A 25,843-nucleotide genomic window follows, 5' to 3' on the forward strand; every position below is an offset into this window, starting at 1 on the left:
ACGCCAGATACCCGGGTTCGATGCTGACTAGGGGTGCTGTCTATACCTTCTGTAGGTTTTCTCCGGGTGCTCCGTGCAGGTTTTCAAAGCCATGTAGGTCGAAGCAACGCTGTATCGTCAAAGGTGACTCGAAAGGTTATAAAGGTCCAGCACTTTATAACAGTGAAGTGCATTTGAACTGTTCTAAGCATCCCACCAGTTCTATGTTATCCTACTTTGACCATCTAGGGACAATTTACAGAGGGCCAGAGAACCTAAAAACCCACACGTCTTTGGGATGTGGGAGGTAATTGGAGCACCGGATGGAAACACACGTGGTCACTGGGAGAATGTGCAAACTCCACAGACATAACTCGGTCAGGATAGTGCCCGGGTCTCTGGCACTGCGAGCCAGCATCAGTGCACAACAGTATTCCAAATAAAGGCAACGTGCTGGGCAAGGGGGCAAGTATTCTTCACATAAGGCAGACACAATAGTAGTGCATTATATGCTTTTAGATAGACAACATGGATATACAGGGATTAGTGGCACTGGCCACTCAAATCAGCTGCCCCGGACATTTTTATGATTGGTTTATTGTATTTTAACGTTGTGTTTTACCTGCTTTTAACTATTTATACTGTTCCATCAGGGACTGGATTGTTTTTAGTGTTATTATGTGTGAAATGTTTTAAATTTCATGTGCGATGCTCCGCTATTCCCTGGGAAACGTCTTTTCATTTTGCACTGTACAACTGTTGCTTGCAAGATGACAATAAAGGTTGATTGATTGATTGATTGGGATAGAGGGATATGGATCACATGCAGACAGAGGAGATTAGTCTAATTAGGCATCATGTCCTGTTCTATGTATACACAGCCTGGGGTTGCAGCTCCTTGTCGGTGTTTGGAGGGGCTGACCTGGATCTCTAGATGCTGACCTTGAACCTCATGCAGTGGATCTTTGAGCACCTGGTGTAGGTTGGGTGGCGGGGGCAGGTGAAGAGTTGGTCAGAGGACCGCCTCACCGGAGATGGGGCAGTCGACTCTATAGGATGACCCCTGCACTCAGAGAACAAGACCCGTCTTCACCTTAAACTCATGCCCATCAGATCCGGAACATCCTTGTAAATCTTTTCTGTACCATTTCCAGATTAATAACAGCCCTCCTGTAGCAGGGAAACCTGAACTGTACATAGTACTCCAAACATTTTGTACAGCTTGGGTTCTGAGAGGCCCTTCGGCCTACCAAATTTGTATGTTCTCCCTGTGACTGTGGGTTTTCTCTAAACTAAATTAAGCATCTCCTTCAAACTTTGCCCCTCTCACCTTAGAGCTATGACTTCTAATATTTGCCATTTCCACCCTGGGAAAAAACATTTCCCTGGGATGACTGTCTACCTTATCTAGACCTCTTATAATTCTCTATATACAATTCTCCATAGGGTACGTTCCCCCTAGGAGGTACACAAGCCTGCAAACCGTGACCTCCAGGTTCAAGGACAGATCAGGCTCTTGAACACTGCACAACACTAACCTCAGTAACTGTGATCTTCTACAGACTGTGTCTTTGGTTGCATTACAGACTTTAGGTTTTTTGCATTGGTACTGGAGTTATTTGTGGAGTTTCTGTTTATGATATATTTATCTGTGATATTGCTTTCTGTTATGCTGCAAAAAGTAAGAATGTCATTCTTCCGTTGTCATGTCACAATTAAACACAATTGCCTCTTAATTGCATTACCTCTGTCCATTGCCTCCATAAATGCTGCTGACCCACTAAGTTGCTCCGGCACTAAACCTTTTGCTCAAGATTCCAGCACCTGCAGTTCCTCGTGGCCTCAATGGGAATAAGCGAGTTCGGTATTTCAACTGCGCATGCCCAGGTCATGGACCACTGGAGATAAACATTCTCGGCAGTTGAGCTGCTGCGTGTATACAGACCTGCGTTTCATCCGTAGTCAGGATCGATCCTGGGTCTCTGGCGCTGCAAGCGCTGTTGAATTGCTACTGGAGTTAGCGACACTATTTCTCCCTCCTCCACTGGTCCATGCAGAAATCTCAGCAGTGACAATCTAATGTGCACAAACTGCAGTGACAAAAACGTGCGTGAGAGGGCCAATTTCTGGGCATTAATATTATAGTGAGATAATGTGGACTTGGTGGGCCGAAGGGCCTGTTTCCGTGTTGCGTCCCTAAACCAAATTAATCTAACTAGGCAAAGGTAAGTCATCGGAGGACGCAGGGAGGGTGGGCAAGGGAACAGGTGGGGTTGAAGGGGGGGGGGGGGGGGAAGGAGGAGTTGTCTGGGACCAAAAAGAACTAGGGGGCTTAGGTGAGAGGGGAAAGATTTAATAAAAACCTGAGGTTCAACTTCTTTCACACAGTTGGTGGTGGGGACATTACTAAGGCAGGTATAATAACATTTTGAAAGACATTTGGACATGTGCATGGATATGAACCCCGTCTCCTACTCCCCACTGTCCCAACAGATGAGTCACGGTCCAGTTCCCTTCAGCCTGGGTATATGGGTTCCATTCTCACTCGGGCTGCCCTCCCGGGTTATACAGGGGCGAACCACGCACCCCTCTCCTGCATAATCCCAGGAGATAGATTTGGGAGCGGAGTTTCACTACCGTCCCCTCCCGAGTGTCCCATCCTTGTCTAGGGTGATCCTGGACTGACGGGACACCGGCCCGGAGCAGCAGTGGCCCCTGGCTTACAGCCAGTGCGGAGAAGAAGCGCTAACTCCAGCTGAGCTCTGCACCAAATCAGCAGGAACCCGTTCCCGACAGGCCAGAGACCGTCAACTGCACCTCCCGTCTTAACCAGTGGATGTCGTTTAACCCCTTCGGAGAGGGGGAGCGTGGGTGTGGGAGTGGGTGCGGGAGTGGGCTCTGTGCAATTGCAATGGGTGGGTTTGTGAAGTGAGATAGAAATAATATTGAATTATTGTTCATAAAAGAACGACGTCTGTCCGCTATTGAGTTGCCAGAATTCTAGATTAATTAATTGGCAGAATAGTTAACAATTTATACAAAGTTTATACAGCCTGCGCTTCATTCGCTTTTTCTTTATCACGAATGACCTTTGATAAATCCCACGATTCCTTGCCTTGTTCGGAATACCGAACTCGCTTATGAAAGACGTAATCTCCGGCTTAAAGTGGAAGATGGCCAAAGGGGAGTCAATTTCAACGAGATCAAAGACAACTCACGGTAAAAATATCTTTAATTTAATAGAATGTGATTCGTTTGCCCTGTTGTGGGGAAGGGGCTAGTCACACAGGGTAGCAGCCATCAGTGCAGGTTGGGTGTAGAGTGGCTTCACCCTTGCACGGACAGCACCCCTTCGCCCAAATCAGTGTAGACCCGGTCCTCACTGGACACACGGAGCAAAGCAAGTGCTCAGCATGTAAAGAACAGCAAGACCATCCCCTCCCAACCTTGAGGGAGTCAACCAGCTTCCTCTACACACCTTATCCTTGGGCTCTGCATGGGCACAAGGAAAACACAAAACAACACAAAGTGCTGAGTAACTTGGCGGGTTAGGCAGCATCTCTGGAGAATGTGGATAGGTGACGATTCAGATCAAGGCCCTAAAATCAGTCTGAAGAAGGGTCTCGACCTAAAACGTCTCCATGTTCTCCACAGCTGCGGCCTGACCTGCTTTGTTTGTTTGTCTTTTTGCACAAAGTCTGCGAGCATTGCCACTTTTCATTTCACTGCACATCTCGTATGTGTGTGTGACGAATAAACTTGACTTGACTTAGTTACTCCAGCATTGTCTTTCTGGGCCTTATATACAAACTAATCACTTGTACAAAGCATAAGGCCAAATGCGCTGGAATAACAGCAGGTCAGACAGCATCTCTGGAGAACTTCAGACTGATTTCATGGCCACCATCCAAAACATCACCTATCTACATTCTCCAGACATGCTGCTTGACCCGCCGAGTTACTTCAGCACTTTGTGTATTAACCAGCATCTGTAGTTCTGTGTTTCTACACAGGGGAAGCCCTCATGGCCCCTACAACGAAAGCCAAGGCTGTGCTGCTGAGGTGTGGCTGGGCTGAGGAGCAGGTGGAGGGGGGGGGAAGGGGAAGGGGGGGGGAAGGAGGAGAAAAACCAAGGAGCCCTCCCCTCCCCACCCCACCTATGAGCTGGATCCCTGAGTCTGGGCGAGGGGTGCATCTTGCGGTGGGAGGTCACTCAGCGGCTCCTGATCCGCCGGGTCTTGCCCCTCGCCCTCTTCATCCTGAGGGTAGAGGTCGGGGTATCGCTGCATGCACTCCTGCATGGTGCGGAACTGGTCCAGACATTCCGAGCCCTTCACCTCACCCATGCTGTGGTGGAAGCAGGAGAAGGCGGACTTGAACTGCTCCCCGCACGGCCCACTCGCCATCCCCCCTAGGCACGGGCAGTTCCAGTTGATGTCACCGTTCGGCAAGATCAGACCTGCAAACACAGCGAGGAAGCACGTCAGCAGCTTGAGCGGTAGCACAGCCTCAAGGGGTGAATGGCTTCTTCCTGCCATCACATGGGGAGGGCTGGGGAAAAACAGAGGCTTGGGGGGGGGCGAAGGACAAGACTAATAATGGTTTATTATGTTGAGTTCTGGTCACCCCAGAAGAGGAAGATGTGGAGAGGGTGCAGAGGTTTACATAGAACGTAGTACAATACAGCACAGGAACAGGCTTTTCGGTCCTCAATGTCTGTGACAAACATGATGCCAAGTTAAATTAATCTTGGAAACCACAGCACTAGGGGAAAACCCACGCGGTCACAAGGAGAACATACAAACTCTGTACAGACAGCATCCAAGAAAAGGATCAAACCCAGGTCTCTGGCGATGTGAGGCAGCAGCTCCACCTGCTGTGCCATGCTAGAGTTGAGACATAGAGGTGTACAGCACGGAAACAGGCCCTTCTGCCCACCATGTCCATGCTGTTCAAGTTGCCATACGGGGCTCGTCCCATTTGCCTACATTTGGCCCATATCCCTCTAAACCCTTCCTATCCATATATCTGTCCAAATGTCATTAACATATCATCATTGTAACTGTTTCTGTAGCTTCCTCTGGCAGCTCGTTCCAGATACAGACTACTCTTCGATTGAAAAACGTGTCTGAGGTCCCTCTTAAATCTCTCCCATCTCACCTCTCACCTTAAGCCTGTGCACTCTAGTTTTAGAATCCTCTACCCTGGGAAAAAGACTATGAGCGTGACTACACATTAGGGGGAATTTACAGAGGGCCAATTACCTACAAATTGATCTGGATGATACTGCAGCTACACTAATAGAATCAACAAGGAGAGTGAACCCGGAGACATCATGAAATCAGTGCGGAAATAGCGAGAAAGTTACCTCATGGGTAAATATCTCCAGCTTCTGGTTAATGTAACTGTTCAATGTTTCATTCTCGATGTGACGAGACATAGTATAACTCTATGACATGTGCCCAAATGTGATGGAGTCATATAGCATGGAAATCGGCCACTTGGCCCACCGCGTCCATACTGACCAGCGGACATCCATCCATAATAATCTCATCTTCCAGCTCTTAGTTGTGGTTCTCCATGCCTTGGCGATGAAGTGCTGGCCTACACACATCTAAAACACTGTCAGCCACTCTGCTCCCACCTCACTCTCTGGCCAGGTGTTCCAGGTACTTACCACTCGCTGGGTGAAGGTGGTCAGATCTAGCACCTTGTTTGGGTCTTGCTGATGTTTCATGTTCCCAGGGTTTGTAACTGGGACATGCAGGCAAAGTTTTCCACTTGATGCCCTTTGACTTCAGGTCTTCTCAAGGCTTTAGTGCCATCATTGGTGCCTATCTTGCTCAAAGGAGGTGGCGTGAATGCTGAAAGTTCCAGGATATTGCTCCAAGAGTTCCTCGGGTGAGCAACACAGATCTAACCACCTTTAGCTCATACGTTCATGTTATAGGGGCAGAATGAGGTCATTCGGCCCATTCAATCGTGGTTGATCTATCTTTCCCTCTCAACCCCATTTTCCTGCCTTCTCCCCATAATCTTTGACACCCTTACTAGACAGGAACACATCAATCTCTGCTTTAAAAATACCCAATGACCTGGTCTCCACAGCAATGAATTCCACAGATTCACCACCCTCTGATTAAAGAAATTCCTCCTCATCCCTCCTTTCTAAAGGTACGTTCTTTTATTCTGAGGCTGTGCCCTTTGGTCCTAGACTCTTCCACTGGCAGAAACATTCTCTCCACATCTACTCTATCCAGGCCTTTCATTTTTTGGTAAATTTAAATGAGCTTCTCTCTTATTCTTCTAAACTCCAGCGAGTACAGGACCAGTGTCGGCAAATGCACTTCAAACATGCTAGCGGTTGCAATGATCACCCATAGACCATGTGAGGAGGTCGAACAGAAGAGACCTGTTCCATTCACTATTCTGTCGAGATTAACACTGATGACAATCTACAACTGAACTGCATCATTCATACAACACAGGACCAGCACATCCTGTTGCTATCGCCACCCAAATCTTCCCCGCCTCCCCAACCTTCAATGGCATCAACAACAACCACCTGCCTTTAGTCATGGAGCCGTACAGCACGGAAACAGGCCCTTCGGCCCACCTGGTCCATGCTGATCAAGTTGGTGCACTGGTCTAGTCCCATTTGCCTGCATTTGGCCCATAGCCCTTAAACTCTTCCTATCCTATTTTTTGCACAAAGTCCGCGAGCAGTGCTACTTTCATTTCACATCTCGTATGTGTATGTGACGAATAAACTTGACTTGACTATCCATGTATCTGTCTGAATGTCTGTTAAAATTTGTTATGGTGTCTGTAAAGCTTCCTCGGGCAGCTGGTTTCAGATACGGACTAACCTCTGAGTGTAATGGTTGCTCCCGAGGTCTTTCTTATATATCTCCCCTTCCACCATAAGTCTGGCCCTCAAGTTTTAGAATCCTCTACCATGGGGGAAAAGACTGTGAGTGTTTACTTTATCCGTGCCCCTCATGATCTTGTACACCTCAATGACGTCACCCCTCAGCCTCCTACGCTTAATAGAAAGAGTTTATGACACCCTTAAATGAGAACAAACATCCCAAAATGTGACAGAGGCATGCAAGGACATTGGTCAAGGTGACCAAATAACACAGTCAAAGTTGAGGTTTTTTAGGCACATCCTCAAAGTAAGGCGGCGAAGAAAGCTTAGGAATTCCAGAGATTAAGGTATATAAAATGATGAGAGGCATAGATAGGGTGGACAGTCACTACCTTTTGCCCCAGGATGGAAACATCAAATACTAGAGGGCATAGCTTTCAGGTGAGGGTGGCAATGTTTAAAGGAAATGTGCGAGGTAAGATTTATTTTCACACATATGGTGGTGGGGGCCTGGAACCCAATGGCCAGAGTTGGTGGTGGAGGCAGATACGATAGTGGTGATAGTTGGATAGGCACGTGAATGTGCTAGGAATTGAAGGGTATTGATTATGTGCAAGCAGAGGATATTAGTTTAACGGCATCAAGTTCAGTCGGGCTGGTTTAGTTTAGTTTAGAAGAACAGCACACAAACAGGCCTATTTTTCCCCACCGCATCCACGCTGACCAACAAACACCCATACACTAGCTCCATCCTACGCACTTGGGACAAATTACAGAAGCCAATTAACCTACACACCAGCACGTCTTTAGGATGTGTGAGGCACCCGGACACAGGGAGAACGCACAAACTCCGTACAAAAAGCACCCGAGATCAGGATCAAACCCAGGTCCCTAGGGCTGTGAGGCAGCAACTCTACATCGGTTCCTCCTCTTTTTTCTCAATTTCCCAATAGCATACAACCTCTAAAAAGTTCACTTAGTAGGACCCATTGAATGTTATGCATATTCAGACAATATATAACACCATATCTAAAAGTAGTGCGTAACTTGTTCTTAATCTTGTGCTGTACTGTTCTGTGTTCTGTGAAACCCCATTTGGCGTGGGCTTGGCCATTACCTGTGGGACGGGACGGAGATAGGGAATTCACTGGGACGTAGAAAGGATTGGCTGGTCGTGGTTGCAGAGGAAGGTGATCCCAAGATCGGTGAACTGTCACACATCACCAACAACTCACCCTGATCCTCGTAGGGGTCATTGGGGTCATCCGCTATCAACTCAGCACTGCTGGGCGCCTCATGATCCTCTTTGGTGACGAAGATGATCCTGTCTTTGCCTGAAAGCCAAAAGAAGATGCAGGTGATGTAAAACATGATGTAAAAAATGGTCAATAGTTCTTTATCGTCATATGTACAGACGTACAGTGAAACTCTTTATTCCATGCAGTTCAGTAAAGTATTGCCATACCCAAGCACAATCCCTGTTTAATACAAATTGTATACAGATAGCCCACTAGTACGCATGCAAGAGGTGCCAGGTTCTAGTGCCATTTTCGAGCTCCAGTCTACCGGAGCGGCGCCCGATCCAGACGAGCCCCCGGCTGCTGCAGGGCCTCCAGCAGTCTCCTCCGTCTGGATTGTGTATAATCATGAGGGGACACACCACAGTGCAACACACAGGTGCTTCTCAGAGTTAAAATGTAAGACCAAGCAACTGCAGATGTTGCTTTATACCAAAGATAAACACAAGGTGCTGGAATAACTCAGGTCAGGCAGCATAGACACAAAATTCCGGAGTAACTCAGCGGGACAGGCAGCATCTCTGGAAGGAAAGAAGGGGTGACGTTTCGAGTCGAGAACCTTCTTCAAATTCCTTCTATCCAGAGATGCTGCCTGTCCCGCTGAGTTACTCCAGCATTTTGTGTCTACTTTCGGTTTAAACCAGCATCTGCCATTCCTTCCTCCACACAGCTTAGTCGGCATCTCTGGAAAGCATGGACAGGTGACCTTTCGGGTCGGGTTACTTCTTCAGGGGGGGGGGGGGGAATAAGCTGGAAGTGAGAAAGGTCTGGACAAATCTGCGTATCAGGAAACCCCCTCACCCGAGGTCACCTGTTGCTGGGCCATGATTTGTCCAGCCCTGTCGCGCTTCTAGTTTCCCCCCTGCAATCAGAATGTAGAAGAGTCACGACCGAAAACGTCACCCACCCATTTTCTCCAGAGATGCTGCCTAACATGTTGTTTTACTGCAGGATTTCATATCTATCATGTCAGATTTAACTCCATTTGTCATCCCTTGGGCCAATCCTGGGAGAAAACTGAACAAGAGAGGTGGGCAGAGGACAAAGCCTGACAATATCATGGCTGATCAGCCCCAGATGTCAACTCCTCTTCGGCACCAGTTTCACACAGCTTTCAGCTTTCCAAGCATGGCCAGCATTACTTCCTTGTGTTCACTATCAACACCCATTCACAACGGCTAAGCATTCCACTCACTTTAACCCTTTAATCACCTTGACTTGCCACCCCTCTGCACCTGCACCTGCTTACATTACACTGCCCCTTCCTCCCGAAGTGTCGCTATCTATTTATTCACATTTACCCATTTCCACAAGGCTGTGATTTCCTGGAGATAGATACAAAGTGCTGGAGTAACTCAGCGAGTCAGATGATGTTTCAGGTCAGGACCTTTCATTGGACTGAAAGTCCACTCCCATCTACTGTGTTTTCATGGATCCTGTTCCTGCCCTGTGTCTTATTTATTGCTTTGTCATATTTAATCGCAAGCGGTCTTTCCTGTGCTGCACTTTAGATATGTCACAGAATTGAGGTTATTTGTCCCATTAATTCTATTCTGTGGAATGAGCTATCTGCAGGAGAGGTGGAGGCAGATACCATTACAACATTTAATAAACTTTTGGACAGGTGCATGGATAGGAAAGGTTTAGAGGGATATGGGCCAAACACTAGCAGGTGGGACTAGCATTCCCTATAGTTCTTGATTCTCATACACTGGGGGGAAAAAACTGGCTATCTAACATTTCTATATCTCTCATAATTTTATACACCTTCAGTGAGAATAAGCACACCCTGCCCAATTTCTCCCCCCAACCCACGAATCACGCTACCCAACATCTCCCATGTCACAAATAACTTCACCCCCAAGTGTCTCCCTCCCTCTTCTTTCCCTCTCCCACACCTGCACACCCCCCCCCATCTTCCCCTTCCCTCATGTCTTCCTCCCCGTCAACCCCCTTCCTCCCTCATGTCAACCATCCGCATGTCTCTGGTACCCCTCCTCCCTCCCTCAGGTACCCCCCTCTCATGCACCCCCCCCATGTATCCCCCTCTCATGCACCCCCCTCTCTCATGTCTCATGCACCCCCCTCTCTCATGTACCCCCTCTCTCATGTATCCCCCTCTCTCATGTATCCCCCTCTCATGTACCCCTCTCTCAGGTACCCCCCTCTCTCATGCACCCCCCTATCATGTATCCCCCTCTCTCATGCACCCCCCTATCATGTATCCCCCTCTCATGCACCCCCCTCTCTCATGTATCCCCCCCTCTTGTCTACCCCTTCCCTCATGTACCCGCCCTCTCATGTATCCCCCTCTCTCATGTACCCCCCTCATGTATCCCTCTCTCATGTATCCCCCCCTCATGCACCCCCCTCTCTCATGTATCCCCCCCCCTACCCCTCTCTCATGTATCCCCCTCTCTCATGTACCCCCCTCTCTCATGTACCCCCCCCCCCCCTCTCATGTATCCCCCCCCCTCATGTATCCCCCTCATCATACCCCCTCTCCCTCGTTCCCTTAGTTCCCCAAGTTCCCTCGTGTCCATGCCCCCCACTCACCCTGCTGCCGGCAGTGGGACATTTCTCCTCCGTGCGCGCACACGCGCCAAGACCTCTCACCCCGCGCGCATCACGCACGCGGCCAACCAATGGCGGTCGACGGACGGCCCGACCAATGGGAAGCGGCTTCGGCGGGGGCGCGTGCACGAGCGCCAGATCCCCGGGGATCTCCCATGCGCGCGCGCGCGCGCCATCCTTCAAACACTGCTGCATCGCCGGCACAAAATATGCAGCGTGAATAAAAGAATGCAGAGCATGCTTCATGCTCGGAATTACAGCAAGTGTGAGCAGGCCATTCAGCCCCTTGTCTCCGTGCACACCCTCTGTCCTCACTCTCTCTCCCAGTCAATTCTCCCTCTTTGACAGACAGAAGTCAAGTGTTTAAAATGCACCAGGTATGAAATTCTTACTTGCTGCAGCTTAACAGGTCCGCAAACACAATAACACAAATTATGTGTGGGAAGGAACTGCACATGCTGGTTTAAACCGAAGATAAACACAAAAATCTGGAGTAACTCAGTGGGACAAGCAGCATTTCTGGAGAGAAGGAATGGGTGACGTTTCGGGTCGAGACCCTTCTTCGGATTACACACGGATGACTTTATCTTGCACTAAACATTATTCCCTTATCATGTATCGATACACTGAGGATGGGTCGATAGTAATGTATAGTCTTTCCACTGACTAGATGTCACGCAACAAAAGCTTTTCACTGTACCTCGCTACATGTGACAAAAAATTAAACTAAACTATACAAGAAAACAATAATCTAAAATAAAAGGTCATCACCTTTCTAAAAGTACATCCTTTTATTCTGAGGCTATGACCTCTGGTCCTAGATTCTCCCACTAACGGAAACATCCTCTCCACATTCACTCTATGGAGGCCTCCCGCGATTCTGTAAGTTTCAATTAGATCCTTCTAAACTCCAGCGAGTACAGGGCTAGTGCCAACAAACACTCGGCACAGGTTAACCCAATCATTCCTGGAATAATTCTTGTAAACCTCCTCTGGACCCTCTCTAACGCCGATACATCCTTCCTCAGATATGGGTCCCAAAACTGCTCACAATACTCCAAGTGCGGTCTGACCAGTGCCTTATAATGCCTCATTCAGCATTACATCCCTATTTTTATATTCTGGTCCTCTTTAAATAAATGCTAGCATTGTATATGCCTTCCTTAATACTGATTTCCCTTGCAAATTATCTTGTTGGGAATCTGTACCAGCACTCACAAGCAAAGATCTTATAGTGGAGCTATAAGATCTTTGCTCACAAGTCCCTTTGCAGCAATGTTGTCCAGAGATGCTGTCTGACCTGCTGAGTTACCACAGCACTTTGTGACCTTTCAGTTTGTTAAATGTTAATGGTTTATTTTGGAAGACATAGAGGTAGACCATTATAGTCACAAAGTGCTGGAGTAACTCAGCGAGTCAGGCAACATCCCTGGAGAACGCGGATAGGTGACATTTCGGGTCGGGACCCTTCTTCAGACGATAGTATTATCTCATTTAACTGTATAGCATGTAAACAAAAGTTTTCACTGTAACGCGTGACATTAATCATAAACCAAAATCCCCAAATACTTCAGTTAATATCTCCATATGAAGGGATCATAGCCTAAAAAAATAACTCTCTCCACTCTTGCTGAGAGTTTACATTTTCAGTGTTTATTTCAGATTTCCAACAGCTGTATTTGTATTTACTTTCTAATTACTTTCCTTGTATGGTTAATTTGTTACACTGTGTAATAAAATCAGCATTAGAGAATATCTTGACCTTTGTGCATTTAATATTGACAAAAGAAACTCTCAGCCTCCCTCCTGGCAATGGACTTCCGGTTACTCCCCGTGTCCCGGGACTACAGCCCCCAGGATGCAGTGCGCTGCGGCTGGCCTTACGCATGCGTGGTAGTGCATCCAGTCCGAGGAGGCCGGTAGTTGGGGTCGGCTGGCGGGAGCAAAGATCCTCTATAATCTTTGGGCGGGAGGTCTGGGGCTGGGTGGCGATGGCCAGACCACAGGTTAGACGGGCCGGGGTGGAGAGGTGGGCTGGGGATAAGGAATTGTTCCTTCCTTCCATAGTTAGTTAGTTAGTAAGTAAGGGAGGTGGGAGGGGGAAGAAGATGCGAGGGAAAGAGGACGGTGTGAGGCAGGGAGGGAGGGAGGGGGTGGTGGAGTGGGGGTCATGAGGTGGTTAATGAAGGGAGGGGGGGTTCTTGGTCCTCCAAAATATTCCAACTGGAATTTAAACTGGAGGTGGTGAAGGGAGGGCTTAAGCCAGAAAGGGTTATTGGGAAGAAAGAGCTACTATAAATTTAGTTGCATCTGGTTGGGTAACTATAGTTGGGTGGAGATTATTCCATGCTTTAATTGTGCGGGGGGAAGAACGAATTGCTGTACACATCTGTCTTTGTAGCTGGGATCACAAATTGGATCGAATACCCTCGTCTGTTCCTAATTGGTTTGGGTTTGGTTTGGGGGTGGGGGCAGGATGAGGGGGCTGTGGACTGTGTGAAGGAGGGATGACTGTGTGTGGGGAGGCTTGGTGGAGTTGGGAGAGGGGGTGATACAGTTGGGTATCGTCTGCGACTATTCTGACACAGCTAATCCTGGCCAATCCCTCAGTTGTACGAAAAAAGCTCCCAGTGATTCCAGCCTTCCAATGACAGGGAGAAATTGCTTTCTAAAGATGTGTAGAAAGGAACTGCAGATGCTGGCTTATACCAAAGATAGACACAAAGTGCTGGAGTAACACAGCGGGTCAGGCAACATCTCTGGGGGAAAAAGGATAGGTGAGGTTTCAGATTGGGACCCTTCTTCAGACTGAAAGTAGAGGGCTGGGAACTGGAGGAAAGAAAAGGCCAGAATCCCTGCAATGTTCTGGCCTTTTCTAACCTCCGGTTCCCTTTCCTCTACGTTCAGTCTGAAGAAGGGACCCGACACAAAACGTTGCCCATCCATGTTCTCCAGAGATGCTGCCTGACCCGCTGAGTTTCTTCAGCACTTGCTTTCTATAATCGTTTGTGCTTTCATTTGTCTAGATGACTCGTGTTGAAGGTTTTGATTGCTGATGTGATTTATTTGAATCGTTCTCACCTTGCAGTTGGCAGAAGACATGGGCACGGATGAACATGTGAGGGTCACATCTCAGAAGAAACCAGGCTTCCTGGATCGTCTCGGCGAGACCACGGGGGGAATGCTGGTGGGATTGGCAGCCTTCCTGCTCTCCTTCTACCTCCTCTTCACAAATGAAGTAAGAGTTTGGTTGAGGGCTAATCTCTAATCCATGTGCGGTGCTCTGTGTGGGGCACATTACAGTTCCTTGTGCTTATTCTACCCAAAGCAGAAAGTCCAGGAGTCGTCACCTCGAACGATGCCGAGAGTAGAGGGGATTTAAATCTCATACGCACCAGGACTGGACCTGGGCAGTGTTCACCACTTTTGTAATCTACTTTGTTCCAGGGTGTTTGAGTTGACGAACCAGGCCCTGATGCAACCAGCCAATGTGCTCCACACCGTCTGTGTATCTTACCATCTCTTCACTTCTCATTTTATTTATTGTTGCCTGTATCATTAATGCACGTAGTTAAGGGGCCCCATATCTGAGGAAGGATATGGTGGCATTGGAAAGGGTCCAGAGGAGCTTTACGAGAATTATACCGGGGATGATTGGGTTAGCGTGTGAGGAGCATTTGTCGGCTCTGGGCCTGTATTCGCCGGAGTTTAAAAGGATGAGAGAGTTTCTCATTGCAATATTGAACAATGAGAGGCCTCGTGGATTGAATGTGGAGAGGATGTTTTCACTAGTGGGAGAATCTCAGACCAGAGGGTACAGCCTCAGAATAAAAGGATGTACCTTTAGAATGGAGATGAGGATTATTTTAGTAAGAGTGGGGAATTTAGGTAAAATTGTAAATTGTCCCTAGCGTGTAGGATAGTGCTAGTATATTTGTACGCGTGATTCCTAGATGGCACGGACTCGGTGGTCCGAAGGGCCTGTTTCTGTGTTATTTCTAAAGTAATGTCTAAAGTCAAACAATTTTGATTTAATCTCCTGGTGTATCATGTCAACAAACAAATCTGTTGTCCATTTGGGAAGGGCTGGGCCATTTATTGTGCTGAAGTAGCTATCTAAATGCAAGGACTTAGTGCTGGGTGCATGAGCTTTCTCTATTGCAGTGATGTCTTAGATGTGTCTGCTCTCCACACAGGGAAGGTGTGTGCGGACACAGAAGTCCCTGGACGAGGGCCTCTCCCTCGTTGTCCACTTGAACGATATCTATAGCCCAACGCCGCTGAATGACGGGAAGCTGGTGCACTTGATTGGACCTCTCATGACGACACAGGTGAGTGGCCACCATTCTGTCCCCTGCGACTGATGGTTCGAATCCCAGACAGGATGGGGGTGGTATTCAGATAAGTGGAACAGATGCATGTTCCGAGGGCGTGTAGAGTAATGTAATGTTTGTCATGTCCCCCCTGGTTATCAGGGCTACACTGTTCTTATTCCTCAGGCATCTTCATGCCTGACCTCAACCTCTCACCCAAGTTCAACAGCCGCAGTCGAGACTCCAGTTGTGCCAGAGGCAAGTCTATCGACCTCTGAACAGCCCACACTGATTCCTGGTTTAGTTCAGAGAAACAGCACAGCAACAGGCCCTTCGACCTACCGAGTCCATGCCGACCACCCTAGTTCACACTAGTTCTGTGTTATCCCACTTTCTCATCCATTCTCTACGCACTGGGTGTGTAGGAAGGAATTGCAGATAGACACAAAAAGCTGGAGCAACTCAGCGGGACAGGCAGCAACCCTAGATAGGTATGGGTGATGTTTCTGGTCGAGGCCCTTCAGACTGAGAGTCGGAAGATGAAGACACCAAGATGAGGATGGTAAGGTGTGAAAAAAGGACATCAAAGGAGATGGCGATCAAGGAAAATTTAGAATAGATCATTGTTGCCTTGGAGAAGTTGACAACGAAGCATGCAGAAAAAATTTAATCAGGCTGACAGACTGGTCAGAGAACTGGGAAGAGGGAGGGAGGGAGAGAGAGAGAGAGAGAGAGAGGGGGGGAAAGCAAGGGTTACTTGAAATTAGAGAAGTCAATACTCAAACCGCTGGGGTGAAGCTGCCCAAGGCAACTCGGTGACCCCTGACTTTAATCGCTCCTGTCAGCGGTCATGCCGTAGGCTTTCTAAACTCTGGGCTCCGGTTATCCTTCCCTAATCCTCTCTCTTGCGCTCCTCGATTGAGATGTTCCTTAAAGCCCAGAGACACAAAGGACAGCAGATGCTGTAGCTAGTGTTATAGGCAACATCCCACTGAGTGGGATAGGCAACATCCCACAGGTCAGGACTCTTCTTCAGACTGGGTTTTTTAGATTAGATAAGTGTTAGTTCAGATAGGCATCCTTGTTGGCATGGACAAGGTGGGCCGAAGGGCCAGTTCTGTTGCTGTACTGCTTTATGTTGTTAAGGGCCTGTCCCACTTGCGCAACCTTTACAGGCTGTTGAAAATTCAGCGGTGACCAGAAAGACGCTACGACTCTTTGGAGACCTCTCACGACCATAGGAGACCTCTCACGACCATGCAGCCTAATCTGTTCACAGTTCCAGGTGCTGTGTAAATGCAGAGTGTTGTCACTCAGTGAATCTTGCTTTGTAGACTGTAATCCAAGTCGTTCCAGCAAGATGTCTTCCTGACGGCCGTTGTGTTTCTTTCTCCGCAGCCCCTTTACGATCCAAACTACGGCATCTCGCTCCACGTGGTGAAGCTGCAGCGGCGGGTCGAGATGTACCAGTGGGTGGAATATGGCGACTCGAGGTTGGTAGGTGGGGGAGGGGGCGATCGGTGACGGGTGGGGAGAGCGGGGGTGATGGGCGGGGTCTGTGACGCGAGGCTTCCACTGCACCAGCTGGGGGTGCAGTGGGAGGGCAGGGGCGGGCTGATCAGTTTGAGTACTAAACGCATCGTTCATACTCCAGGCAGTCGTAGGGCACTCTCCACCCAATCAGATGTGGTGACTTTGTGCGTGGGAAATCGTGTCACTAATCTGCGTGTCTTTGAAGGATTGATGTGGGCAAGACAGTATTTACGTGGACTTCACCAAGTGCTGTGCTAGAATGTAGAACAAAGATCAAAACTGCACAGCCTTCGGCCCATAATGTCAATATAAACTACTCATCTGCATTGTTTGATGTTCCTCAGAAGTTGTTCTTATTATTGCCACATGCATTAAGGTACAGCGAACAACTGTACTGCGTCCTATCCAGATAAAGACTTCAAGAGAGTTTATTGTCATGTGTCCCTGATAGGACAACAACATTCTTGCTTTGCTTTAGCACACCAGAACATAGTAGTACCCATACATGAATATAATCATATCTATCTATCTAAAGGATCTATCTATAAGAACATAGAAAACAGCGTAGGAACATGCCCAGATCCCTCCCTCCAGCTTTACATTTCACTCCTCATCTGACACCCTTTTGTCTCTTTTTCATCTCCAGCCTTTGTCACTTACTTCACCCATCTGCCTAACACCCCTCACCTGTATCCACCTATCACTCACCAGCCTCTTTGTTTCCCCTCCCCACCTCATTAACAGCTTTCCTCCCCCACTACTCCATCAGCCTGAAGAAAGGCTCCAACCCGAAACGCCGTCTGTCCATTCCCTCCACAGATGCTGCCTGACCCGCTAAGTTCCCCCAGCACTTTGTGTTTAGCCCACACGCGAGTGGAAAAAGAAAGGAAACAGTACAGTTTAAAGTTAGAGCAGCAGGGAAAGTGCAGGTTTTAAAAAAAAGTGTAGGGGGGGGCGTGTAAGGTAGATTGGGTGATCGGGAATGCATCCTTAGCTTAAGATGTTTTGGTTTTATAACTTGGAGATCCCAGGTGAGAGCTGAGTTTTAATCACTCCAATTTTATCCTAGGGATTACGAAGAGAATGGTGAAAAGAAGACAGAGACCCGCTATTCGTACGGTAAGTCCCATTTTCTCTGGCTTATGGGACGTGGGCAATGGCTGAAGGGCGAGAGCTGACTGACCGATGAGTGGGGTGGCTGTTTCAGAGGGCAGTTCAAGATCTGCCTTGAAGCTGTGGCCTGGAGTCACATACACTGGCCCTGGTTAGGAGACACAAGGCATTTACAGTGGCACAGTGGCGTTGCGGCAGAGCTGCTGCCTCACAGACCCAGTTTCAATCCTAACTACGAGTGCTGTGTCTGTGGAGTTTGCACGTTCTCTCTGTGACCGCCTGGGTTTTCTACGGGTGCTCTGGATTCCTCCCACATCCAAAAGATGGGTAGGTAGGTCTGTAGGTTAATTGGCTTCTATCAATTGTCCCTCGAGTGTTGGATAGTGCTGGTATATGGGTGATTGCTGGCGGTGCAGACTTGGTGAGGCCCTGGTCTGGTGTCACGTACTTCAGGTGAGGATGGCAGATTTCTTCCCTGGGAGACATCAGCAAACCAGATGGATTTGCAAAACAATCGTGCAGTTTCATAATCACCCCGTTTACTCCTCACCTCTAGCCTCTGTCACTATCTCCACCCATTACGGTATGAGCATTGAATCCTCTAATTTCGTAATACCCTCTCTAAACCTCCCTCCCCCCCCCCCCCCCCCCCCCCCCCCCCCCCCCCCCACTCTTTCCGTTATCTCACCCCAACCCACATCCTGGTGTACACGCAACTCCCCCGCCATTCCCACCACGAGCCACCATGTTCTTTTCCCCTCCTATGTACGCTCATTTCCCCATCCAGAATCCCGTTTCCTTTTACCCCCCCCCCCTTCCACCCATATCGCTCCCTCCTGCTTTACGTTTCACTCCCCATCGTCTCTCCTTATCTGACACCCTTTTGTCTTTTTACTTCCATCCTTTGCCTGTCCAGGCTCTCCACAGATGCTGCTTGACCCGTTGAGTTCCGCCAGCACTTTGTGTTCCGCTCAAGATCCCTGCGTTTGCAGTTCCTTGTGTCTCTCCACTATCTCTTGTCCTCTTCTCTTGTTCTTCAGATACCGAGTGGAAGTCTGAGGTTGTCAGCAGTAGGAACTTTGATCGGGAAGTTGGACACAAGAATCCAAGGTAAGGATGTGGTACATTTAGTTTAAGTAATTAGATTTGAGTATAGCAATGGGAAGGTCATGTTGCAGTTGTATAGGACAATGCTGAGGACACATTTTAGAGTATTGTGCTCAGTTTTGGGCACCACAGATGTTTCGGAAGGAACTGCAGATGCTGGTGTTGCTTGAAAGAGTGCAGAGAAGATTTATCAGGATGTTGCCAGGACCCGAGGGCCTGAGCAATAGGGAGAGGTTGAGCAGCTTAGGACTATTCCCCAGAGCACAGGAGGATGAGGGGTGATCTTATAGAGGTGTATAAAATCATGAAGGGAATAGATCGGTAAAAGTCTCATAGGGGAATCGAGAACTAGAGGACATAGGTTTAAGGTGAGGGTGGAGAAATATTTAATTGGAACCCGAAGGGTAACAAAGGGTGGTGGGTGTATGGAACGAGGTAGTTGAGGCAGGTAGTATCGCAGCATTTAAGAAACATTTAGACAGGTACACAGATAGGATAGATATAGAGGGATATGGGCCAAGCGCAGGCAGGTGGGACTAGTGTAGATGGAGCATGTTGGTCGGTGTGGGCAAGTTGGGCCGAAGGGCCTGTTTCCACATTAAGACTGTGATTCCATGACTAATAGAAGCTGTGTTGAGTGATGGGACCAGTTGACCAAAATAGTGGAGAGTTGGACAACCCAACACTGGGAATCTTGCAAGTTCCCAATCCTTGGGTACAGTGAGTCCCCCGAAGTGACATCTCTCCCTGACCAGTGATGGTGTGAGGATGGACGTAACAAGCTGGAAGTTCCCTGGACATTCAGAAAGCTGGAGGAGAACTTGTGGTGTTCAAGACTCGGCTGTGGGGTGTTAAATTAAAGTAACGGGTAGAAGGTATAGGAAGGATGTGACCACAAAATGTAATTGCTGCACAGGGTAGAGGATTCTAAAGGTAAGAGGGCACAGTTTTAGACTTTGGCGAAACAGCACACAGAGCCTGCGCTGACCAGTGATCACGTGGTGCACTAGCACTATCCTACACACACCGGGGGCAATTTACTACAAACCTGCATGTCTGGGATGTGGGAGGAAACTGGAACACCCAGAGAAAACTCATGTGGTCACAGGGAGAACATGCAAACTCCATACAGACAGCCCCCGTAGCCAGGATCGAACCTGGGTCTTTGGCGTCACTGCGCTGCCCTGAAGTGCAAGTTGATAAGTTCAGGGTGTTGATGGCTGTCTTTTCATCAGCTGTCGACCACAAAACCCTTTGGTTGTTCTTCCCCTCCCAGTTCCATGGCCGTTGAATCGCTCACAGTGGTGGCTCCTGTCGTTAACCTGGGCAACTTCTACCTCTCCAAAGGTGAGCACTGTTCTAATTCTGGTGACGAAAGCAGGGGGGGGGGGGGGGGGGGGGGGGGGGGGGGGAGGAAGTCTAGGAAATGGAGCAAAATCTGGTCACAGACCGGGAGGGAGGGTGCAAGGTTTAGGAATGGTGGCACAAGAACTGTAGGAAAGCAGGAGTAGGCCCATCAAGCCTGCCCGGTCCATCACTGGTACTGACCTCCCTACCGTCAAAGGCATCTACAGGAGGCGCTGCCTCAGAAAGGCAGCCGGCATCATCACAGACCCACACCATCCTGGCCACGCTCTCATCTCGCTGCTACCGTCGGGAAGAAGGTACAGGAGCCTGAAAACCGTGACCTCCAGGTTGAAGAACAGGTGGGGCTTGGGCAAGTTGGGCCTGTTTCCATGTTGTGTGATTCTATAACAGGGTTCCTGCAACTGACAGCCACCCATTGTACTTCACACTAACCACAACTCTATCTTGGCAACGAACCACTATGGACTTTGCACTACTGAACCGTCCTCTCACTAACCAGAGAGCGGTGCTGATCTCCCAGCTACCTCACTGGAGATCTTTGAACTCCTTTAATCGGACATTGTCTTGCACTAAATATTGCAGCCTTTAGTCTTTACCTGTACACTGTGGAAGGTTTGATTGTATTAATGTATTCAAAACCATTCATTGAATTGATTAAAAGATACAACACGGAAAAAGGCCCTTCGGCCCACTGAGTCCATGCTGACTACATCGATCTGTGTGATACAATCATATATAGTCTTTTCTTTGACTGGATAGTCAAGTCAAGTCACATTTATTTATATAGCACATTTAAAAAACAACTCTCGTTGGATAAAGTGCTTTACATTTGTTATAAGAATAGCATAAACAAACAAACTACATACATATAGCCCTGGCTCAGTGGACGTCAGGAAAGGCTTGGGAATATAGATAAGTTTTTAGTCTTGACTTAAAGGAGTCGATGGAGGGGGCAGCTCTGATGGGAAAGGGGATGCTGTTCCACAGTCTAGGAGCTGCAACCGCAAAGGCACGGTCGCCCCTAAGCTTATGCCTAGATCGCGGGATATTCAGCAGCCCCAAGTCGGTCGATCTGGGGGACCTGGAGGATAGCACGCAACAAAATATTTTCACTGTACACATGACAATAATAAACTAAACACTGTTGTTGCTCTATGTACTTTGATTTTTGTACGATCATAGTCTGGTTTACTGATAATTTAAAATATATATTTGTTGAATTGCTGCAATTAATGTGCCTGCAAATCTGCGGGAGCAAGTAAGAATTCCATTGTTCTGGTCTGTTAAATAGATGGTTCAACTCTCTTCTTGTTACCTTTCAGGACTAATTGAGAAAATTCAGAGCTTTAAGAAGATGCCACTGAGCAAGTTTGAGGCCCCCCATGCGGATATCACTGTGCTGGATGATTACTTCTACCACAGCAGAAACCCCAGGAGCCCAGAGGTAAGCAGCTAATCGCTCTGGCACGCACCGCGAATGGGGGACAATGCCCTGTTGACGGGATCTCACTGTACCTGTGTTGGGGCCGCTGCCTCACAGCGCCAGTGACCTGGGTTTCGATCCTGACCTCGGGTGCTGTCTGTGTGTGGAGTTTGCACGTTCCCCTCTGACTGCGTGGGTTTCCTCCGGGTGATCCGGTTTCCTCCCACATCCCACGCCCCATGTGTGAGGGGAGTGGATGAGAAAGTGGGATAACATAACAGCAGTGATATACGGGTGACACATGGTCGGCGTGGACTCGGGGGGGGGGGGGGGGGGGGGGGGGCCTGTTTCCATGCTGTATCTTTCAATCAATATGATGTTTTTGAAAAGACCATCCCTATATCCACCTCTGACTGCCCATGACCCTGCCTGCCACTTGTGGCAGCAATCTTGGTGAAAGTCAGCTGTGGGCTCATTGAAGGCTGGCATGGATTTGAAGGGCTGCATGATCTCTGTCTGCTCCCAAGCTAAGAGGCTGTCGACAACTTGGATGCAGTTTGTGGTGTGGGGAAGCTGCCTAACGTGCGGGGGGGGGGGGGGGGGGACCTCTGCTTGGGGAGCGAGTGGGGACGGGGCAGTGAGGGAGGGCAGGAGAGTGAGGGGGAAGTGCGAGGGGGGGGGGACGGGTGGTGGAAGCTTGGTCAGGAGGGGAGACGTGGTGGTGGGATGATCAGTGCCATCTGCTGCAAACTGCTGCTCTCCTTTCCCCAGGTTGGGGATGTCCGTGTGTCCTTCCATTACGCAGGGCTGAGCGGTCAGTGGTCTTTCCTGGGACCGCCCTACACGGTAAGCCTGACTATGAACCTCCCCCATCCTCCGTATGCCCCTCCCTCCCCCGTGTCTCTCTCCCTATCCCTCCCCCCCCCCCCCCCCCCCCCGTATCTCTCTTCCCCCCCCCCCCCGTGTATGTGTGTCTCTCTCCCCGTTTGTGTGTCTCTCTCCATGTCGCTGTCTCTCTCCCTCCCCGTGTGTCTCCCTCCTCGTGTGTGTCTCTCCCTCTACCCCCCCCCCCCCCCCCCCCCGTCATTCTCTCTCCCCCCTTGTCTCTCTCTCCCCCCTTGTCTCTCTCTCCCCCCTTGTCTCTCTCTCCCCCCTTGTGTCTCTCTCTCCCCCTGAACCGTGGCCTGAGTGTTGTTGTGTGTGTGTACTTGTCCACAGGTGACGGTAGTGGCTCGCCAGCAGACCAACGCTCTGGCCGCCTACTCCACGCGGGCGGGGAACCATCTGGAAATCCTGTACGAGGAGCAGCTCTCAGCCACGGTCAGTGAAAGCACGGTTACCGGCCCTGTCATGCGTGTGTGTGTGTGTGTGTGTGTGCCACCGGCGGCAGAACCCCCCCACCACCCCAGCTCTCCTCCCCATCCCCAACCCTCCCCTCCATCACTGACTCCCCCCCGTCACTGTCTCCATCTACCCCTCATCACCATCCCCTCGTGTGTGTGTGTGTGTGTGGGGGGGGGGGGGGGGGGGGGGGGGGGGGCTGGCAGGGCTAAACCATGTGGGGGGGGGGGGGGGGGAAGAGAGAGTCATATCGTAGCGTCACACAGCACGGAAACAGACACTTCAGCCCAACTCGTCCATGAAATCCAAGATGCCCCATCTATACTCATCCCACCTGCCTGCATTTGCCACGTATCCTTCTAAACATTTCCTATCCATTTACTTGTCCAAGTGTCTTTTGAATGCTGTGATAGTATCTGCCACAACTACCGCTTCTGGCAGCTTGTTCCATACACCCACCACCCTCCACCCTCCACCCTCTGTGTGAAACAGTTGCCTATCAGGTTCCTATTACATCTTTCCCCTCTCACCTTAAACCGATGTCCTCTGGTTCTTGATTCCCGTAACCTGGGTAACAGACTGTGCATTATTTCCCCTATCTATTCCCCTCATTAATTTATAAACATTGATCACGTCACCCCCGGCCTCCTTTCCCAGTTTAATGACGGTTCCTGTATCAGCTCTACACTGAGCTGCATATGTGGTTTGACCAATGTCGAGTACAGCTTAGTGTAATTTGGAGATACAGTGTGGAAACAAGCACCGACCCACCGAGTCCACGCTGACCAACGACACCCCATACACGAGCGCTGTCCTACACACTAGGGACCATCTAGAGGCTCCCTGCGCTGGGCTGTGTGACTCTCTCTCTCTCTCTGTGTTGCAGGAGGTGTTTGAGAGGGAACACGCGGCCAACTCCACGCTGACCTGGGCACTGCGAATCGCCGGCTGGCTGCTCATGTTCGTCGGCCTCAAGCTGATGGTCCGTATCCTGCACACTCTGGGTGAGTCTCTCCCTCTCGCCTAGGGTCTCGACCCCAAAAGTCACCCATTCCTTCTCTCCAGAAATGCTGCCTGTCCCGCTGAGTTCCTCGAGCTCTTTGTGTCTATCTTCTATGCCTCTCATAATTTTATATACTTCTAACAAGTCTCGCCTCAACATCTGACGTTCCAGAGATACAATTAATCTCTTGCTCAGTTAAACACAGTGCAGGAGGCGGCGGCTCTGAGCACTGGACCTTGTCCCGGCATTTACTGAGACTGGCAATCAGCATTACTGCAGTGCTGGGTGTCAGGGAGGAGCACAAATCTCTGGAAACTCAGCAGGTCAGGCAGCATCTATGGGGAGAGAAAGGGTGAACGTTTCAGGATGCAGATTCCCCACCAGATTAAGGAAGGAGAACAATTTCTGACCTGAACATGATGCCAAAAGCAACTCTTATCTACCTGCACATAATTCATATCCCTCCACTCCCTGCATGTCCAGGTACATAGATAGGATAGGTTTAGATGGATACGGGCCACACACTTCCGACCTAAAAGCCTCTTCTGAGAAAAAATAGTTTTGTTGCAGAGATCCTTCCATAAGCTAGGGTACTGTCTGATTCACCTCTACCCCATTGTGGACTTGTCTCTATAACTGATGTATTACTATGCACTCTGTATCTTCCCCTTTGCTGTACCTATTGTACTTGGGTTTGGCTTGATTGTTTATATGTATACTATTATCTGATCCATTTTGATAGCATGCAAATCAAAACTTTCCACTGTACCTCAGTACACGAGACAATGATAAACCTAAACCTTCAGACATTCCTGGAACTGCAGATACTGATTTATACCAAAGATAGCACTTCAGCACTTTGTAACTATCTTCAGGTTTGTAGGTTAATGTGCTTCTGTACATTGTCCCTAAAGTGTAGGTAGAACTAGTGTACAGGGTGATCATTGGTCGGTGCGGGCTGCAGGGCCTGTTTGCAGCTGTAACTAAACTAAACCCTTCTCTGTATCTGCTCCCTTGCAGTGGACTGGCTGCCGATTGTCCGTGACCTGGTCAGCCTGGGCCTGACGGTCTTTGCACTGTGCGTGGCCACCTCGCTGAGCTTGCTGACGGTGGCCGTGGGCTGGGTCTTCTACCGACCGCTGCTGGCTCTGCTGTTGACGTTGCTGGCTCTCCTCCCCATGCTGATGGCGAAAGCCCGTGACCGGCCCAAGACCTTGTGAGCCCAGCAGCGGTCACTGGCCCGTGGGTCTGCCCACCTCCACCGTGCAGTGTCTCACAGACCCACGGGTCTGGTCTACCAACGCACTTTCTCTGCTGCCGTGTCTATTACGGGCCCACTGTTCCCATCCAGCTACACATCTCCACTGTGCCGTCTCCTCCATCACAGATTTGTGAGTCTGGCCCACACACACACACCTCCACCATGCAGTGTCCATCACTGGGCCACAGTCCCATCCGCCTACATATCTCCACTGCTGTCGTTTCCTCTGCCACCGGGTGATCCCGGTAAACCACTATACCAAGAAAACCTACAACAGTCCCCCTACCTTGAAGCCCCTCGCCCATATTCAGTGGCGAAGGGGTCAGGACTGATCTATGCTGACCAGGACCACGGGCACCTGTTGTTGTTGTACCGCCGGCTACCAATGTCCCGGTGACCATCTCACTCACGATGCAGGGCAGCTGCCGAGAGTTTGGCACCGTTTGCTTCTTCATTCGCGTTCCAGTTCTACGAGGGGTTGGGATATTATGGGCAACTTTTCTTAAGAAAAAAATAAAACAATCAATGTATTGCCGGGTGATCATTGTTGACGGCCGCATTTAAGATGCACTGGTGTTTCACATCCAGAAACCCCTGCTGCATGGCAGCGTGGGGTCACCACCCAGACGATCCACGGGACCACTAGTACCCCGCACCCA

At 49.4% G+C, this 25,843-nt stretch overlaps 2 protein-coding genes across 4 annotated transcripts; one reads left to right on the forward strand and one right to left on the reverse strand.

The window, feature by feature from the left end:
• Positions 1-3,866: 3,866 nt before the first annotated feature.
• Positions 3,867-10,789, reverse strand: LOC129704653 (mitochondrial intermembrane space import and assembly protein 40-like). Its single transcript, XM_055647926.1, has 3 exons — positions 10,705-10,789; positions 8,086-8,184; positions 3,867-4,438 (listed from the first exon to the last, which is right to left on the reverse strand). Exons 1-3 carry the CDS (start codon positions 10,724-10,726, stop codon positions 4,137-4,139), a joined length of 423 nt encoding a protein of 140 aa, XP_055503901.1. The 5' UTR covers positions 10,727-10,789; the 3' UTR covers positions 3,867-4,136.
• A 1,804-nt stretch (positions 10,790-12,593) lies between these two features.
• On the forward strand, positions 12,594-25,714 carry LOC129704655 (transmembrane protein 43). 3 transcript variants are annotated; one of them, XM_055647928.1, is made up of 13 exons: positions 12,605-12,657; positions 12,688-12,728; positions 13,811-13,960; positions 14,919-15,053; positions 16,434-16,528; positions 17,638-17,687; positions 18,722-18,791; positions 20,065-20,135; positions 21,479-21,600; positions 22,351-22,425; positions 22,798-22,899; positions 23,807-23,924; positions 24,944-25,714. In XM_055647928.1, the coding sequence occupies exons 1-13, from the start codon at positions 12,609-12,611 to the stop codon at positions 25,141-25,143; spliced, it is 1,278 nt and encodes a 425-aa protein (XP_055503903.1). In that variant the 5' UTR covers positions 12,605-12,608; the 3' UTR covers positions 25,144-25,714. The 3 variants fall into 3 exon arrangements, with proteins under 3 accessions (XP_055503905.1, XP_055503903.1, XP_055503904.1); XM_055647930.1 differs by lacking the exon at positions 12,688-12,728 and having other exon boundaries at positions 12,594-12,641; XM_055647929.1 differs by lacking the exon at positions 12,688-12,728 and having other exon boundaries at positions 12,605-12,650.
• Positions 25,715-25,843: the final 129 nt, after the last annotated feature.

Source organism: Leucoraja erinacea, chromosome 16 (assembly GCF_028641065.1).
Source record: "Leucoraja erinacea ecotype New England chromosome 16, Leri_hhj_1, whole genome shotgun sequence".
Taxonomy (NCBI): domain Eukaryota; kingdom Metazoa; phylum Chordata; class Chondrichthyes; order Rajiformes; family Rajidae; genus Leucoraja; species Leucoraja erinaceus.